Source organism: Danio aesculapii, chromosome 17 (genome assembly GCF_903798145.1).
Source record: "Danio aesculapii chromosome 17, fDanAes4.1, whole genome shotgun sequence".
Taxonomy (NCBI): Eukaryota; Metazoa; Chordata; class Actinopteri; order Cypriniformes; family Danionidae; genus Danio; species Danio aesculapii.
In genome coordinates, this window is record NC_079451.1 from 3,601,986 (window position 1) to 3,623,140 (window position 21,155).

Below are 21,155 nucleotides of genomic sequence, written 5' to 3' on the forward strand. Positions count from 1 at the left end.
TCAACTATGGTAAGTGTGTCAATTGTGTAGATGAATACTTTTAGTCTATATAGTATACCTCTTGTCAAACAAAGAAAGCACTAGGAATCGGCAGTTGCATTGTACCTGGTTGAAATATCTTGTAGTAGGGACTGTAGGCCACATTCAGTCCTCCGAGTTTGACAGCTACCTCGTAGCGCCCAGCCTTCCGCACAGTGAAGGCCACTTTGACGACATTAGACTCAGGCTCTTGAAGGACCTCCTGGGTTACAGGAACTTCTAAGGCCAGCTCTATGTGAGTGATGTTCACCCTCAGTCCCACAGGTCTGTGTGCAGGAAACGGCTGGCCATTTTTGTAGAAAAGCTGAGAGAACAATTCAAAACATCCAATCAATACACAAAGGCTCTATGTAAAAAAACAGAACCATATGTCTGGATTCATAACTATTGGAAAAACAGTAGGTGAGAAGTACCCAGATGAGATGCTACTTTCAGCGAGATTCTGTTGTGTGCATCCAATGGACGCTACTTTTCCCATAATGCCACGCAAGAGAATTCATTAATGTGAGTGAAGCGACACAGCGGACGCAGGTAGGTCACATGACAATGACAAAACGGCGGATGTAATATATCTGAAATCCATTCATACTACTCCATTCATAATATACAGAATGTAGTTTTCTAAAGGTTGTGTAGTAAATGTAGTAGGCAATTTTGAATGCTGCTAAAATCTCTAGTCATTAGCTAAGCTTCACAGAGCACCAAATGTGTTGTCATATAGACTTGAACTAACTCTAAATAAAAAACATTTGATCTTCTGAAAATCTTGGTTACCTGCACTCGGAAACTCATGGTTTGACCCACTTCCTGAGGCTCTTTCCAGTCCCAGGAGACTTTGCAGGAGCGTGGGTCCAAATAATTACCCCGCACATAGTCGTAAATGCTGCGGTCTCCATGTCGGGCAGGGTCATCGTTCTGTAAGAAGCTGACCACACGAGCAGCAAGCTCGCACAGAAACTTGATGGTAAAGACGAATGCGATGATGGAAACAGTTATTCCACCTGAAGAGAGAAAATTGAAGCATATGTTAGTTACATAGTATATACGGTTAATACTTTTTGAGACCCAGCGGATAGCCTGTTACAACACAAAGAGCAGGCATCCAGGAAGGCTGGATATATTCAATTCAATTCAATTGACCTTTATTTGTATAGCGCTTATACAATGTAGATTGTCAAAGCAGCTTCACATAAAAGGTCATAGTAAATAGGAACAGTGTAGTTCAGTTTGTAGTGTTTAAGTTCAGTTTAGCTCAGTTCAGTGTGGTTTGAAATCACCCATGAGAGTCCAAACACTGAAGAGCAAATCCAACAATGCGCAGCTCTATAGATCCTGAACCATGCAAGCCAGTGGCGACAGCGGATATATATATATATCTAATCTTTTCCTGAAACCTAGACAAGTGTATGAAATGGATACGTTTGTGTGGACGCTGGCTTTGTGTGGTCATCACTTGCTGAACAGATGACTGGAAACGCTGGGACTTAAGACTAATGAGCTAATCTTATCTGTTATCACGCTGGCAAGGCTCGAGCAATAACCAGTGAACTACCTGAAGAAGATAACAAGTAACTTAAACCACACAGCCTGGAGACCATAATAAACAATGAATTAATCTTTAAAGTCTCCTATAAATTCAGATGCATTATTGTCTTGTTTAAGATGCCACCATTTGTATGTGTTGATTGAGTATTAGGGAATTAATTTGTAACATTTGAATTGATCCAAACCTCCCATCATTACTTGTAGTCAATAGCTTCGGTCTTTATTTAGTTTTCATTTACACTCACATCCTGAACATTTCCCTCGTATACGTATTGCAGACCATTATGTCTGCTTATGTTTGAAATCAGTAGGTAATTAGTGCAGAAATTATTCATTATTTCCCTGGGGAGTTCACAAATTGATATGGGAACAATAGACTGATGCTGAAAGCTTTTCAGACGGCGAACAACTAGTTTTAAAATCATGTTATACTCCAATAATGTTAACATTGACATAACATTTTGACAAATATCCTTTAAAAAAGTTAATTGGCAGTCGCTGAACATTTAGATTTACACCCATAATTTCTGAAAACATTAACAGACCTGCATAGACATGCCTAATAATTCCCCTTATTAATTAAACAAAGCTATGATTGTCGTGCACATATTGTCAGGAAAGCATGGTGTGATCAGCAGTAAATCTTTAAAATGGTTTCCCTAACCGTTGAGCTAAACCTGGAATCTGCAAGTCTTTTTTAATAGCATGGACTTTTGTTTATTCTAATAATTTTTCATGGACCGAGTGAGAGGGGGTGTATTTTGGTTGGTAGCAGTGGTGTAGTCGGGGCTATACACACGTATACTCAGTATGCCTACTTTTTTCCACTAGCTCTTTGGGTATTACGACTTCTGAGGATCAATAATTGCGTATACCCTCAGTATACTCACCTGTTTTGCTGATTAGACTTCCCTAATTTACGTGTATTCGCATCACCCCTTTAACTGTATACCAAATGTTTTTTAACTCTCATCTTAATTTGTTTTTCGAAGTCAACTGAATGATGTCTCGCTGAAACGTTCAGGTATTATAATACAGCATGGGCGGGTTAGGTGGGTAATAGTACACCACCTTTTTTTTAGGACTACACCACTGGTTGGTAGGTGTTGTCAAGTATGTACAGTTGAAGTCAGAATTATTAACCTCGTGATTTATTAGCCCCCCTGTTTATTTCCCCCCCCCATTTTCTGTTTAACGGAGAGAAGATTTATTCAACACATTTCTAAGTATAATCAGTTTAATAACTCATTTCTAATAACTGATTTATTTTATCTTTGTCATCTCATGATGACAGTAAATAATATTCGACTAAATATTTTCAAGACACTTCTATACAGCTTAAAGTGACATTTAAAGGTTTAACTAGGTTAATTAGGTTAACTAGGCAGGTTAGGGTAATTAGGCAAGTTATTGTATAATGACTGTTTGTTCTGTAGACTACTGAAAAATATAACTTTAAAGGGTTAATAGTTTTGACCTTAAAATGGTTTTAAAAAAATTAAAAAAACTGCTTTTATTCTAGTCTAAATAAAATTGTAATTGTAAAAAAAAAAAAAAATCTCCATCCTGGCAGATGAGGTCAGAAAGCCTTGGAAATCAGCCAGACCTAATGGTATCTGGGGCACGTTCTAAGAGCCAGCACTGATCAGATCACTGGTTTGTTTACATCTATCTTCAATGAGTCCCTTGCTACTTCTGTCGTTTCCATAACTAGACCTGCATAATATATTGTGTCAGCATTGATAATGTGAATCTGTAATAGTCACATCGCAAGATCTAAAACGTTGAGTTGTAATTATAATTAACCAAAAAAGCAGTTTAAAAAACATGCAAACCCTAATAGAGCAAAATAAAAATTAAGGCCTGTGCCTATTTCAAATGAATTTATTATTATTATTATTTTATTTACTATTTGGCCACAAGAAATGATCAAATTTGTAGTTTAACAAAGATTAAGTGTATTTAATTATTTCTACAGTGAAGACTACAGTGGTCAACATTTAAAGTGGACAAAAAAAGATTTTCAAAATTGTCAAGAACGGGTGTTCAGTAGTTTTAGGACAACTCTAGTGGTTTTGATCCACTTCAAAATTTGACTACTATATACAGTGTTATTTAAATTTTTTTTTTTTTTTTTTTTTTTAAACATTCTCTTTATTGTATTTTTACATCAGTACAAATGATAACTTTTACATATGTGTACTTTTTTCTTTTTAAACACAAAATTGTAACATCACGTTACTATTATATATGAGAACAAAAAAAAAAAACAGGAGAAATGGGGGGGAGGGGCAAAGAAAACAGAAAAAGAAGAGAAAGAAAAAAAAATAAATGAATAAAAGAACTAAATAAGGGGGGATATTTGAAGTGCATTTACTAGGGTTCAATCACTGCTCTCTTGTTAAAGTATTCAATAAATGGATTCCATATTACATGGAAAATCTTTGTTTTATTTTTTAGGGAAAGCCTTAGCTTCTCAAGTTAAAGACAGGACATGACATCCTTTATTAATGTGGAGCAACAAGGAGGATCTTTTCGTTTCCAGTTTAGTATCTACGCGCCAAAAGGGTTATATGTTATTTTAAATTTGATTGTTTGTTGTCTGCACCTCAAAACTCTTAGACTCTTTGGAAAACATTCAGCAATGCTCAATCCATTAGTATCGTAGCTCTATTGTATTACTTTCTGCTTGTAATGTGTTTATTATATTTTAAACCCATCAATGTAAAATTAGTAATTTAAATCATCTTTTTGTTCAAATTACCTTCAAAATTGCAATCCAAATAGCAGAAAAATAATATATTGCAATCTCAATTTTTTACAATCTTGTGCAGCCTTACACATAACCTACAAAAAAAAAAAAAAATCTATCATCATCCCTTTGCCTAAGAACAATAAACCTAAATCCTCTTGACTAAATCACCACTGCCCAGTTACATCATTTTCTTTGAGAAATTTCTTCTCCGTCCTGACACTCTTCAGTCCCAACAGATCTTCTGAAGACCCCTTTTTTCACATCCTGCATTTCCTGCATTTGTCCCTCACACACATAGGCTCTCATTTAGTAATAACAACACACATCATTCATATTTAGACACACATTCATACTTTTCAGCCAGAAAAACAGCTAATTCACAACAAGTGTGTATGAGTTTGTTCTTAAGCTTGTTGCAATGTTGATGAAAGTGCTCATACACAGTGTAATATTGCTCATATTCAGATGAAGTCAGAATTATTAGCCCCCCTTTGAATTTTCTTTTCTTTTTTTTTTATATTTCCTAATTTATGTTTAACAGAGCACGGAAACTTTCACAGTATGTCTGATAATATTTTTTCTTCTGGAGAAAGTCTTATTTGTTTTATTTCGGCTAGAAGAAAAGCAGTTTTTAATTTTTTTAAATAAACATTTTAAGGTCAAAATTATTAGCCTCTACAGACTAGTCTACAGAAATCTGTCTATCGTAATAGTCTATCGTAATTCAACAACTTGCCTATTTACCCTAACCTGCCTAGTTAACCTAATTAACCTAGTTAAGCCTTTAAATGTCACTTTAACTGTATAGAAATGTCTTGAAAAATATTGTTATTTGTTAAAAGAGTAGCTAACAGCAAGATATTAAAATAGAAAAAGAAATGTTTGGTAGAAAAATGCATGTACTTTTATCTAACTTTTTACAAAGTTTTAATAATCGTTTAAACCACCAACCGTTTGTACACTAGGCACACACACAAATCAAATCACGTCTTTCAGTTAAGGAGCTAAAATCAATCAATCAATTAAACAAAATAAATAAATATAATGATTAGAATATAATCAGACCAGAAGGATGAGCTAAACGTGTTATAACGATAATGTAAAGAAGAGACCATCGTGTAATAAATACTGAACTTATAATTAGTGAATATGAGGTGGTTTCACTTTTAAAATGCGGTATAAATTAGTCCCATTTTGGCATTTTTATTTCTTTAACACATTCAGGTGCTGCTTGTCAATTTGACAAGGCTTTCATGTTCGTTCTTGCTGTCAATTTGCGTAAGAAATGATCGATAAAAGGTTTCTGATAAACCACTGAGAGTGACAGCTGCAGGCGCTGTGACGTGCGTGCACATGAGGGGAAATCAGATTTGTCCGGGGAGTCAGATTTCGATACAACACCGGCACTGCATGTTCCTCCATGTCGCATGTAGTGATGGGTCGTTCTTGAACGATTTGTTTATTTTGAACAAATCTTTTGTATGTATGAATCATTCACTTGCGCATGCGCACATCTGTGCAAGTGGAGCTCGCGTGCTACCTTGGAGTGGTCTGTTTCACGCAGAATGCGCACGTGTGGCCTCAAACCATATCGATATGAAAGATATTGGATAATCCCGCAATGCGTTGGGGAATCATATCGATAAATCCCCAGAACTCAATATACCCCCCAGCCCTAAGTGAAATTAGATCAGTTTACCTCCACCCCCATCACCTTGAATGTAGAAGCCCCACAGGGCTGAGTCTTGAGTCCCTGCTCTTTCTACACATGACTGCACGTACTCTCAAAGCTCCGTCTTTAATATCATATTTGCTGATGATATTGTGATCCCGAGCCTCACATCCATACAACGAGAATGCATACCTGGATGAGGTAACTGATATTGCCAGAACAGCAGAGCCACAAAAATCATCAAGGCCACCGATCACCTTGGTAAAACTCTATTCACCCTGCCATCTAGCAAGCACTTCCATAGTCTGATGACCAAAACTGCTTCTTCTCCTCATGATCTCATTGTATACTGTCATTTATCAGGCTCCATACTTTTTCATTTGATTTTGTACGGTCCTAATACTTGCTTTTTTCCACTGTGTAATTTATAATTAATTAACAGCACAATCTACAGGGCATATATGATTCCCTTTTTACTGCTAGTTATAAATGAACCATGAATGTTGTGTATGTGACATAAACTTAATGGTGACTCACCAATCACGTAAAACATGAGGTCCCTTATCAGAAAGCACAGGGCAATGGTACAGCCAAAGATCAGAGCTCCTGCTGTGAGGTGAGATACACAACAAAAATGTCCAAAATTAAAAACAATTGACATGAATGACATTATCATGAAATCATTTTACTCCTACATTTTCAGCTCTCTGTTGCAACAGACAGGACATTTCATATCCAATAAAAACGATGGGAAAACAACATGGAAAAGATATAAAGTGTGTATATGAGTTTTGAGTATTTATTTGAGTATGCAGTATGGAGTAAATTCAAGCATGTCAAAACTTTGCCCCAAATGTTTTTCCAACTTGATTAATTTCCAGACAATTTCATTTCACAGAGGAAAGAAGTATTTGGCCACCATTAGACTATCAGCAATGGTATATTGACCATATATAGATCATTTCAATGTGGCGATGTCATTGGCTCATGAACACTTCCTGCTTGTTGTCAAACTATTTCATAACCGTATCAAGATACAATTTAATCATATCTTAAAATAATAACAGCGATCATAACATTATTTATCAATATGAGGGCTTTTCTGGATTATCAGAAGCTATGGAAATAAAAATGTAAAACAGGAAATGCAAAAGGACCATTGTTTTTGTTTACATCCCTCAAAATAGTCTATGACAATCTCTTGCCCTCCACTTGAACAGTGAAATCATATTTGTAGCAAAACACAGCTGATAAAACACTCAAAAATACAAGATCCCTGGTATACTTCAGGACAGTCTCCCCAAAACAGGTTAGGTTTAGAGTGTGCTTAGTGTCAAGGGAAGTCACGCTAAATACAAAATGTTTCAATTCTGTGCACATATTTTTTGTACTTTCTGTTTGTATCCTACAACATCCTTGTTGTGTTTGCTAAAACACCAGAGCAGGTGGCGGCTTTGACTTTTGCATAGTATTGCATTACAATGTAAGCTGATACTGCAGTATTTTGCAAGCTTTTCAAATGTATTGTTCAACACGAGAGCATCAATTAGGTCAGGCAGTGACGTTGAGCAGGCTCGCTCTCCAATTCAAATCAAGCTTCCAAAATAACTAAGCAAATATTTAGTGTTCAAGTCCAGAACAAATCAAGAACTTAAAAAATACTTTGTTTACTGATCTATGATGGGATGGGTCATGGAAAAAAACACATACATACATACATACATATACATACATATATATACATATATATATATATATATATATATATATATATATATATATATATATATATATATATATATATATACACATATATGTATATATATATATATATATATATATATATATATATACATATATGTATATATACACACATATATATATATATATATATATATATATATATATATACACACATACTGTATATATACACACATATATATATATATATATATATATATATATATATATATATATATATATATATATATATATATATATATATATATATATATATATATATATATATATATATATATATATATATATATATACACACACATACATACATATATATATATATATATATATATATATACACACACACGTTGTTGTTGTTGTTTTCTTTGCATCTGGCCCTCGGCCCAAAAGGTTTGGACACCCCTGGTCTAAGTATTACAATCAGGAATCTTTTTTACAATGTAAACTGAATCAAACCAAAAACTATGAACACAGAACTATGATACAAACCGAACGGATGATTTTCTGAACTGTCCCACACATTTCTAAATATATTGATATAATATGAATATGATAATCATGTAATCAATTTGTATGCGGTTACAGTACTAATCTTTAAAGAGATAGCTCACCCAGCCCTATTCTCAATTTGAAATAAAGGTAACTTCAACAGTAAAACACATACCAAAAGACCACTTCTCATTCAGCCTCCTCTCAGCAAGACTGTGCACCAGCTGGACCTCGTAATCTTGATCTCTGCTTCCTTTCGAAGCCTGGAGAACCCTAACGCCTGTGGATAGTTTGATGTAATCCTCGTAGTAATAGCCCCACGCTGCCAGAGAGAGCTGAAGTTGGCTGTCAAACTGGGCTAGATCATCCAAATTAGTGCATCCCAAGGTCTTCAACCTGCCAAAATACAACGAACAAGAGCCATTATATAATCACTCAAGAAGCTCCTGGTGCTCTCTGCCATTTGTTAGACATATACACAAGTGATTTTCAACCTGTGGCTGTCATGGTATTGTTGAGTGCCAGCTGTTATCAATACAAATAACATTGGTAATATACGTAAAAATGTCTAGTCATAATTTGATATATTATGACTAGTGTTGGGGTAATGCATTACAAGTAACGCGAGTTACATAATAATATTACTTTTCTAAGTAAGGAATAAAGTAACGCATTACTTTTAAAAATTAAATATTAATATTTGAGTTACTTTTTTTATGTAATGCAAGTTACTTTTTAGTTTAGTTAATTCCCTTTTAAAAAAATAATTGCTGAATTAAAATGAAAGAAAGATAGCAGAATACGGAAATATTCTCATTATTTTGAGCACATTGAAGAAAAGGAAATGAGGATTATCAGAATGGACAGTGATATTTTACTTCACTAATAAGACAAAAAGTACAAAATTAGCAAAGGCATTGCTTTAAACTTTCATTAATCTGTATATACGACATGCATAGTACTGGGGTCAGGAAGTTCTCCGGAGACAACATTATCCTACTTTTTTTGTGCGTGTGTTTTTTTTTAGGGTAAATGAAGGTTATACAGTGTGCTGTTAATTGCAGAGCTCCTCTATTAAAAAAAAAGAAGCCCCCTGCTCTTGCGATTAAGCCTCAGCCAGGCCAGAAAAAGTAATGCAAAAGTAACTCAAAAGTAGCGTAACGCATTACTTACCATAAATAGTAACGCAACTAGTGACTTTTTTGGGGAGTGACTCAATATTCAAATGCATTTCTAAAGTCGCTTTTTCCCAACACTGATTATGACTATTATGATCATGGTTTCTGCAGGTTTCAAGCTGAATTTAAGACTATTAAAGACCTTTTAAGACCATTATGAATGAAATTTCAGACGAATACAGGGTTAAACCAAGCAGCAACCTCCCGCTCTCCCTCGGGAAGCCAATACGGAAGTAACTGAAACTGCAATTCATCAAAATTCCACTAGTCCTGCTCCATAATAGAGCAAATTGCAATTGAGCCCACTGTTAAATGGCCAACATTACAGCAGAAAAAAAGGTGTTTACAGCCTGGTACAAAGAACGATTTTGGTTCATATAGCTATTATAACCCTCCATGACAACTGTGAGGGGGGTGAATTTTTTTATAACTCATCCATTTCTTTTATATTAGGTTATATTAAGTCTGCATAATTAAGGGCGTGGCCACTTGAGTGACAGCTAGGTCTCGCTGGTCACCATCACTTCACCTCAGCTGAATCCGGCAGATTAGCCACTGATCTCGGCATATTCATCGTATTTTTGTGTTGTTTTATGTGGCTTTACACAGTCAGCTGCCTTTTGGACTTCTTTCTTACAATTATCAGATGATATGGGATGCTGTGTGCTCTTAATTGTGCTCACAAACCATTCACGTGGCCTCCGTTTCCCATGTGAGTAAAGTTATATACTTGTATACCATCTCTATAAATGTATTCGTTTTATTGAAGATCATTAATCATTAATATTTTTCTTTAGACCCGTAAAGCACTCCAGAATCTGACAGATTGATTAGCTGTAGGCTCTAGAACAGTCATCTGAAGCGTTATCATACAGTGTTATCCTGGATTTCATCAATAGTCTTGCATTTACTAACACGCACTATATTTAAAGTGTTTGGAAGTAATTCGCGTTTTCCTCCTGTAGATAAACGTCATAAGAACAATGCTTAGTGGCTCAATATGTTACTACAGTGTTTTTAAAAGTCTAAACACTTTATTGATATAGTGTACAGCCAAGCACATGAGGTCAGAACACAAACGAGTCGCAGGTAATAAAGTATCAAGCGTTTCTCCCAAAGTAAAGTCTGTCTGCCAGGTCTAAGCAAAGTGCCAGCAGGTGTCTGTAGCTACGCTCTCTCTCCGCCTCTTTGCCCTTCTTTGGTATCCCGCCGTGGGTGCGATGATGCGCGGACAAAATGGCGAAGGTTGGCCGCACCTACTTGTAGCTTCTTTTGCAGTGTTCAGAAACCTATGGGTGACGTCACGGATACTCCGTCCATATATTTTACAGTCTATGGTTTTAAGCAGCCCACAATTCTATCTCCTGTACGAGCTTTTCTTATTAGAAGTATTATCTTTCTTATCAAATCTTGTCCCGGATACATCAGGTTCTGTGATTCCAGGTCTGTAGGTCAGACGAGCAGTCAAAACCAGCAGAGAACTAGAGCACTGGACCCATGATAACATATTCAGCCCAAATTCTGTTCTGAAAAAAATCACCCCCCTCACAGTTGTCATGGAGGGTAATAATAGCTATATGAACCAAAATCGTTCTTTGTACCAGACTGTAAACACCTTTTTTTCTGCTGTAAAGTTGGCCATTCTAACAGTGGGCTCAATTGCAATTTGCTCTATTATGGAGCCAGGACTAGCGGAATTTTGATGAATTGCAGTTTCAGTTACTTCCGTATTAGCTTCCCGAGGGAGAGCGGGAGGTTGCCGCTTGCTTAAAACCCACTTAAAAGATTCATTTTAAAAATATATATAATTTTAAAATCAATTTTAAAATGCAAGTAAATTGGTTTTGATGGTTTCTTCCATGGTGGAAACCATTTTGAGGCCGTGTTTCAGATGTCACTACAGTTACAATCAACATGGTCACATTCGTATTTTCTAGACAAGCAACAAATATTGTTTTGTGTTCAAAAATTATAAATAAAAATTGACCTTTTTTTCGTAAAAATAGTCAATGAGGTAAGCTAATAAATCTTATTTTAAAGCGAAAACAAGATTTTTTTGCTCGTTTTAAGGAAAAACTACATTTTCAATAATTATTTCTGAAAACTGTATTAAAAAATGCTTCTCAATTTAAGGATTTATGGACTAGAAACGAGACAAAAACTCAAACTACTAAGTAAGAAATGCATTTTTGCAGTGTACGAAACCATCCCTACCTGCTAGAATGTAGATGAACAGTTCAGGAAGGTGCGATGATGTGCATATGAACTCACGTGTGATAGTAATGCTCCAGGCTCTGAGAACAAAGCCACTCCTGGAAGGCAAAGTCTCTGAGCAGCTGCACGTGGGCTTCGATGATCTCCCTCCAGTGACGCTTTTCCTTTACCACTTCCTCCAGTCGAGACAGCACGCATAAGCTCAGCTCCTCCAGGGTCTGAACATCTAGACACACAACAACAGACAGACTAAAGAACACTGGAGATGATGTGACCTGGCGACGGTGCAAGCACTCCGAAGTGTTATGTTATAATATGTATGAGGAACTAGTTAGCAAAGTCCAAGGTTCACATGTAATGTATACAGTGCATTCCATTTATATTGGCACCCTTGGTAAATGTGAGCAAACAGTGGCAGAAAGGAGTGTTTGGAGGCTCATTCAAAATGGTATGTCAAAATCGAAATGCCATTTTAATCATTGGAAATATGCTAACAATATTAGTTTACTGAAAAAAATCTTTATTAGATAATTACATTTATTTGTACAAAAAATTTACAATCCACATCTGCCTTATGTTTGCTTTTACATTCTTGTATTTTTTGAAAAGTTTATAATAAACTAATAATATTAATAATAAAAATCATCTCTATTTACTCAAGCCAAATATATGTCAGCATTGTAAAATAGTATCTGCAATGTTATGAAATCTGTTTAACCCTACACTTTTATGAACTTAATTGGCACGAGTGGAATTGATATTTTAAGCATTCACAATAAAGCAAGTGTACAGGCCATTTGGGACAGGGCTTAAAACCAATACAACCATTGCCAGTCACAAGGGCCTCAACTAAACTTTCAATAAACTCTTTCACTGTGATGTACATCATAATGACTCCCTCTTTCATTCTATTCAGCTTTATATTAGTTACAAGCAGGGCTTGAATTGAGAAAATATTCGTTTATGGCCACTTTTTAGTCCTATCACCTATTTAAGTGAATTTTATATAAAATCATAGTGTACACAACAGTCTCTGGACTTGCTGCATCACAGAGACCAAAATTATAACTATCTTTAAAAAATTAATCACCTTCTTGCCATCTAATATTAGGCATGGATACATATATACATATACATATACACATACATATATATATATATATATATATATATATACATACACATACATATATAGATATATATATATATATACATACATAGATATATATACATACATACATGTATACATACATACATATATACATACATACATACATATATATATACAGGGCTGGACTGGGACAAAAAAAATCTTTTTGGGACAGAGCGGCCCACTACATTCAATCAAAATGCCACCCATCTGTGCACGCCCTTGAATATGTTTACCAACTCCCATTCTATAAAAGTAGGAAATAATGAGAGTTGACAAATTAAAAACTTAATTTTTTTTATTTATTATTATAATTAAACTATAATTCACACTGGACGTCCATCTTGTGCATGCCTGTGTGTTTTGAGGGAGCCTATATTAAATAATGAACATAACAAAAACTGCCTGCAGATGCATGCAGTTAATGTTGATTAACCTAATAAAGATAAATAATAAAAGCAATGTGTCATAGACGCTTCAAAATGTTTAACTCAACAATGAAACATCAAACAAAGATTAAAGATTGTACATAGTCAATCAAATGAACTTTAAACAATTAAAAAAATGCAACAAATATTTGTTTGGGCCCGATCTACTAATACTTTTTTTATATTTAGTTATGTTTTGCTTAAGTTGCACACTAGTTTGGTCACGTATAAATATCATTATAATTATATTGTATAAATAATATTGTAACTATAAGCCTACATCATGCTGACGATCAAAAACAAAATGCCATGATATCTCATGCAATTGTCCTCTGACCGAGTGCATCTTAAAAACATGAATGACACTCCTCATAGAGCTTGAGTAGCACATTCTTTATGATATATAATTTGTAAAATAGACTTGCGGGTTAAGGAAACAGCATAGGAGGAAGTTGCCACGGGCCTTGGTGCAGATGAAAAGTTTTTAAAAAGTATATTTATATAGACAGATAGGTAAATAGATAGAATAGACAGTAATATATTGATCTTTGCAACAGTTGTCGATCCGCTGAATGCTGCAGACGCCTGCTCGCCGCTTCTGCTCTCACGCGCCCAAAATGGAAGTTTATGATTGGGTCAGCCCAATGTCAATAAAGAAAAGAACCAATGGGCTGCAGATTATGGCACATGGGCCGGTCAGATCATAAGAAGATGATCAGCCCGGCCCAAAAAGTATGTCGGCCCAGCGGGAAACTGCCCGGTCTGCCAGATGGCCAGTCCGCCCCTGTATGTATATATATACACATACACATATATATATATATATATATATATATATATATATATATAGTCTCCACATACAGTTTGATAGAGTGCTTGGACCCGGAAGCCTCTTCATGTGATGTCACATAGAGCCCTGCATTTGAGCCCGAGTCCGACTGTTTTATGCCCCTAGGGCCGGACTTCGAGCCAATTTTCACGTCATATCTAGCACGCATATCGGGCCTTTCGGGCCTGCATTAGAAAAAAAACTTCGATTGTAAGCGGTCGGAAGCACCAGTGATGCCTTGCGCATAGAGATTTCCAGCCTTGTAATAGAGAACATAAAGAGAAAAACTGCCAATGGCGAATTTAAAACTGTGAAAAAATGCTAGAGGTTCTGGTCAACTTTTCAAATAGTGGCAACTTTAAATGATGAGCCAACTGGTTAAAGACACTGCACAACTGTAAGTCCACGGGCGCATGCAGAATTTTATTCCAATTATGCACAAATCCAGCACCGCCCTGCCTCATCATCCCTTATTCTTATTTCAATCTCAAGAAACACTGATGCGAAAAAACTGCTGACGAAAAAACATCGACTTACTATTAAATACAAATCTGCTCTATTTTAATGACTGTAACAGTATTAGCTGTTTGGCAGAAAAAAAAATGGGCTTTGGGTTGAACTCGGGCCAAAAAGTTTGATGAGCTGGCGAACAAAGGCCGGGCAACAGCCTGTGCGTCTCGGACCAGGGCTTAGATTTAAGGCCCGTGCAGGGCTCTAACGTCACACTTAACAAGCAGATAAAGAAATCTGTTTTTCCCAAAAGTAAAAAACCAAAAATGTGTTTGACAAGCACTAAATTGTTACAATTTAATATGCTTTTAATAAGATACTGGGAAAAATAGCTGTTTAGATTTTATTTCCCTTAACTTTTTAAAATACTAAATGTACCGAAAGAATAAAGAATCACCCTGGTGCAAATTCACCCACCAAAGGCATTCAAATACTATGAACCCAGCTCTGTATAGCCACAGCTAGACAATATTACCTCAGAATCTTTTGCAAGTTGCACAAGAATAGACGATTGCAAATACAATGCAGAGCACTCAATGGCATTCTGGCAGCCACTACCAGTGTTCATGACAGTCCTTGTATCCAGAGGACACATTTACAGTTTCCATTCTGCACCATAGACACATTGTAGAATAAACAAGCACTTATATATGACATCCACAATGTGAGCAATGGCACTATCACAATAGTTGAGTAACATCGACAGCCACAGCACCACTACCACATAATGTTGCATCAAGTGTCAGGCATGCCTGTATTGTGTGGTTAAGGGCCGGGACACACAAAGCCAACAGCAAATACATAGCATCAATCCGCTTGTTAAGTATGACGTCACCAGCCACAGCGGCAGTATTGCTGAACCCGGAAGTAAGAAGATGCACAAATTAGTATTTTTTTGTCATTATTATGAATTTTTATGACAAACAAACATGTGTTTTAATATATTCATAACCCCGTTCGTGTTTTACCGTCAAGTTTTAAAAAATAAATAAATTAATTAAAAAAAAAAAAACGCCCAAAAAAAACCCACTAAATTTCGCAATCTATAATAACTCCTGTAATAGCAGTCCCACAACATTCTGACACTCGAACACCCTGTCAAAAAAGTCTAGTGGCTGGGAATAAGCTTTTTTCAGTGTCTGCTATAATGTTAGTGTTGTTTTTGTGTGTTTACATAGATGAATCTGGTATTTTTATTGCCACATTAGATCATCATGATAGCATAATATATGCCTTCAGTGAATTCCTGAAGATAAATACCAAAAAATGACACAACTGGAATAACTACAGCAGTCGCGATCGTCTGGTCTCACATGAAGCAAGAGATCGTGATGACATATGATGACGTGTGCAGGTGCTGTAGTGGTGTCCCATTCTTAGGGGTAAATTTTGAAGCCCTGACCATCGGTTGTAAGGGCCAAGGGGAAGTGGAAGGGGTACAAAAATAGAATTGGGATTGGGCCCTAATGTCCAATAGGCATCTTGTATTAATGACATCATTAAAAAGGTGTCTTAAAGAACATTTAGATAATCTTCCTACTAAGGGTAAGATTTCAAAAATGTCAGGCTATGATTTGAGCTCTGTTCCTATTTTGCTTGTCATTTATTGACAATGTAGTTTGCAGTTAGTGATTTTATGCCTGAAGGTGGGATACTGCATCTTGTTTGGAAACCCCTGTTCTAGACAACCCTACAAATACAAAATAGCTAGACCTGAATCTGTAGGATCACTTGTACTTTCACCTTACACACTGCCATATCATCTTATCCTAAACCTGACTGTTTTACACCTAATCACTTCATGCGTTTTTTATGATCGGATAGCAAGAGTGTAAATACTCCCTGAAACAGATAAGAGACGGATATTGAGACGGATATTGGATCATGAATTTGATTGCTCAAACCACTTCAGGATGTGGTCTGGGATACATTCCAGATGAAACTGGACATATCGAAGGCCCTGTCCACACAACGAGTATTTTCAAAACCGCAGATTTTTTCTCTACGTGTTTGGCCGTTTGTCCACACAAAAGCTCAGTATCAGGTGACCGAAAGTTTCTAAAACCTCCGGTCATGGTGAAGTTTTCCAAAACTCCACGTACAGTGTGGTCGTGTGGCCAGTTTTTGTCTCATGACAACAACATGCACTGTTTTCTCCTTTCTGATTGGCCAACACAGCTGGGTTCACAGCAAATGCAGAAGACACAATTAAAGCATAGAGTCGGATACCCTTAACACTTATGAATATACTGTACACTAGTGTTTCTCAACCACATTCCTGGAGGACCACCAGCTCTGCACATTTTCAAGTCTCCTTAACCAAACACACCTGATTCAGATCATCAGCAGAGACTGAGGGTGCTTTCACACCTGCCTAGAGTTCGTTTTCCCTCTTGGTGCAGTTCGTTTGGGCAGGTGTGAATGTAGCAATTGCACTCGAGTGCGCTCCAAAAGCGGACCAAAAAAGCGCACCGATCCCTCCTCGAAGAGGTGGTCTTGGTACGCTTTCAAACAAACCCTGGAGCGGTTTGTTTGTGGTGAGAATTTGATCCGAACTAAAAACAGACCCAACCGCAAAAAGTACTGCGCCTTTTTGGACTAATCCATCTGTCGTAAGTTGATGCGCTGTGCATTATGGAATGTGGAGGAAAAATAATTGTTGACAGCGCTTTACCAACATAGAGAGAGAGGGAAAAACATTACCTGATGGATAGTTGGTAATATTTCCGGAAAATGACCATGTTTAGCAAAATTAATTCACACCTCCTCCTGAAGTGACTAACGTTGTGCCTTCGCTGTTTGTAATGCTTTAAAACATTGATTTCCAACTGCAGCCGCACTTCATTCTCGAAATGTAGCTAGAGTTTGTCTAAAGTAATGTATACAAACTATATAGTATACTACGAGCAGCGCAGTCGTAGCTCCAAAGTCAAAAGCGACATTTTGCGTCTGCCGGTTCGTTTACTTGCCGGAGTTCCCTTGGCATTTTCCCGCACGTGAATTCTGACCAATCGAAAAGCAGTTCAGGAAATATGTTGAACAACATCTGGCCAATGAGTGATGTGGGGTTTGTCAGATGACTGCATTGTGGTTTTTTCAACTGGGTCGGACCAATCAGTGTGGTGTGAAACGGACCCAAAGACGGCAGAAAATGCTACAACATCATTTATTGCCCTTGGTGCGGACCAAATGAAGCGAACCACAGATGTGAAAGCACCCTGAAAGACCTGTAATGGTCATGACAGACGAAGGAGACATCCAAAACATGCAGTGTTGGTGGTCCTCCAGAAAAGTGGTAGAAAAACACTGGATTAAATTAACCTGGTTGTTGAAAGTGCATCTGTCAATTTCACACCTCCCAAAAAGAAAAAGAATATTGGCTATATGATGAACACTTCAAAAAACTTTGAACCGAATGAACTCTGCGGGACGTTCGGCACCCTTCATTACCGAACATGAAAGAAACGTGACCTGCACATGACAACCCTCTACATACACTTTTAAATTAGTTAAACTAACCTTCAAACAAATACTTGTATTCGGACAGGCTGTGCCCCTGGAGCCATTCTTCAATCTGACTTTCCTTGCCTTTCTTCCAGCGCACCTCCCAGAAGAAAACCCACGAGACTGAACAGAAGACGAAGGTCAGCAAAACAGGCGGTCCATCAGACCATGTTCAGCCTCCACTCAGACCTCTGTGTGCTCAGGGTCTGCCTCGCTTTCTGCTATCCTATCTGCTCTTCAGTACTTCTCCCATGTCTTCTCCTATTGAGGGGGAAAAGACAAGGATACATAAACATTAGGTTACGAGCATTGTAGTGATGGGTCATTCTTGAACGATTCGTTCATTTTGAACAAATCTTTTGTATGACTCGAGAACGACGAGTCATCTCAGGGAGTGATTCGTTCATTCGCAGATTTGAGCATTTGTTCATCACGTGAAAGACAGACGCCAATCATATGCAGTCAGAGCCGGAAAAAGATTTGATTCGTTCATTTCTCAAGTCCTCGGTTTGAGTCATCTCTCTTTACATGTTGTCACGTGATGAACGAACGAAGGTTGGACTTGGAAGGTTAACTAATCATGGCTTCTTTTGCCTCAGACTGTGTGCATTGGTTAAGTTTATATGGGACTGTCAGAGTGACGAGAACAAACCACTCAAAGACCTGTCAGAAGAGGCGAGCTGACATAACCCTAGACGAAAGACCAGGTAAACAGTAAATGAATATTTTCTCTTTCTTACAAGATTCTAGTTATGACTTGTTTGTAATGTGATCAACGTTTGGGCTAGTTGCAGATGTGTTCGGAAGCAACTCGTATCATTTTAATTATATTTTGGCAAATTGAACGAAATGACTTGGACAAAATGATTCGTTCCCCTTGCTGAACGAGACTCAAAGGTCCGAGTCAGTAAAATGATCTGAACTTCCCATCACTAGTGCAGTGCATTCAGAACATGTTTACATTTTATTTGTATTCATTTTATTAGCATTTTAACAATTGATGTCACAGACTTCTCCTAAAACCCATTCATTTTTCTTTTTAGTACTATATAATATATATAATATAAATTAATAAATTATATATATACATATATATTTTCACAACAAAACCTAAATAAGTAAAAACAATAAAATGCCAAAATAACACTCCTAATTTTGTTAATAACTTAAGGATGATTGGCAGCAATTGAAGCCTAAAGCATTTTAATTGGATTTTAATTGGACATTTTAAAAGGATAGTTCACACAAAAATGAAAATTCACCCATGCATTTACTGACATTTCACTTTTTAAAACCTACTTTAGTAGCTTTTTTATCAGCTGAACACAAAATAAAAAATTTGGAAAATGCTGGTTGCAGCAGCATTCTTCAAAATATATTCTTTTGTGTTCAACAGAAGAAATAAACTTACACAAGTTTAAAACCACTTGAAGGAGAATAAATAACGAGGTAGTTTCTATCATTTCTTTAAAGAATAAGGAACAGCATTAGAGTCCACTGACTTTCATTTTAAGAACGAGGCGGCATTTCTCAAAATATCATTCGCTGTGAAAAACCAGCATTACACAGTTTTGGAACTTCATGGGTATTTTTGGCTTATTTCATATTTTGCACAGTCATTTTGGGGATTAAAGTGCAGATTTATCGATTTTCGTACACCCAACAGTCCAAAGACATGTGCTATAGGAGAATTGGATAAGCTAATTTGGCCGTAGCGTAGTGTATGTGTGTAAATGTGAGAGGTATGGGTGTTTCCTAGTGCTGGGTTGCAGCTGGAAGGGCATCATCTGCGTAAAACATTTGCAAAAGTTGGCGGTTCATTACGCTGTGGCGACCCTTGACAAATAAAGCGACTAAGCTGAAGGAAAATGAATGAATATAAGCAACACCAAGTTGTCTACATATTCAATAAGAGATAGGTAGGTTTAATTGAGGTAAAGTTTGTTTATATTCGCACCTTTGGAGAATCCTGTTCAATAAAATAGTAACACAAATACAGATTAAATATCATGGGGTATTGTTATGAGCCCAAAACATATTTGTAACTGTAACTCTGCGTATTTTAAGCTATATCGTTTATCAAGTATTGATGTAAGGTTGATTTTACATTCGCACATTCGATCAATTTAAAACTCCCGATACAGTTAACTACGCTGATATGAATATTCAGTTAGAAATTGCAAGCATGACTGAAAAACAACATTAGCATTATTTAACTGACTGAACAATGTTGAACTTTGATAGTCATTGGCTGCTAATATGATTTTCAAAAGAAATGCTTGCAATTAATGCAAAGAACACTTTTCTGAAATTATATTAAGGAGAAAGTCTGAATGTGCGAATATAAAACCAAATTCATCTCAATCGTTAAAAGTAACGATTAAAATCATGTGCAAGTAACAATAGCACCATTTAAATTATTGTGTTGTACTTATGTTGTACTTTGATAGTCACTCGCTGCTAATATGATTCTCCTATTTAGGATTGGCAAAGAACATTCTGCTGAAATGACATTAAGGCGGTGAAAATGTGAATAAAATGTGCGATATATATAAATATATAAATGAATAAAATAATGAATAAAATACGCGAATATAAAACTAACTTTAGCCCAATCTTGCTTTTAAAGAGAGACAGACGGCTGCTAAATAATGACCGCAGCTCTGCCGTAATGTCATTTTTTGGTCTATAAACATGATAGTCCTGATCTCGATATTTATATAACCAATATAACACCGCATTGCTACATGGAAGTGATATGCACATGTACAAAAGTCCACGTTGCGGGAGAAAATAGCCAGTGTTGTGCATGTCTTCAACTCTCATTCACTCAGTGTCATAAATAAAACACACGCGACGCAGAATAATCACACAATGTCATATAAAGACTGAAGCTAACACTCAGCACTGCTGTACCAACAATGGGGCTAAAAGTAAAAAAAAATCACATAAAAGTGGCGTAGGACAAATAACAATTCACGATTAGAGAATAGCTGCAGTATTGTCTACATATTTACCTTGATGGATGTCGGGTGAGAACCGGAAAGACCGCAGGATCTAGCGCAGAAACGACGCAGGAAA

At 36.4% G+C, this 21,155-nt stretch overlaps 1 protein-coding gene across 1 annotated transcript in view; it reads right to left on the reverse strand.

Moving 5' to 3' along the window:
- arel1 (apoptosis resistant E3 ubiquitin protein ligase 1) overlaps positions 1–21,149 on the reverse strand; it is a 47,097-nt gene extending 25,948 nt beyond the window's left edge. Inside the window, exons 1-7 of the mRNA XM_056476478.1 lie at positions 21,092–21,149; positions 18,090–18,335; positions 11,711–11,879; positions 8,437–8,657; positions 6,549–6,620; positions 814–1,040; positions 106–343 (exon numbers count right to left, since the gene is read on the reverse strand). Coding sequence (XP_056332453.1) covers positions 106–343; positions 814–1,040; positions 6,549–6,564 — 481 coding nt within the window. The 5' untranslated portion in view covers positions 6,565–6,620; positions 8,437–8,657; positions 11,711–11,879; positions 18,090–18,335; positions 21,092–21,149. The remainder of the gene's footprint in view (positions 1–105; positions 344–813; positions 1,041–6,548; positions 6,621–8,436; positions 8,658–11,710; positions 11,880–18,089; positions 18,336–21,091) is intronic.
- Positions 21,150–21,155: the final 6 nt, after the last annotated feature.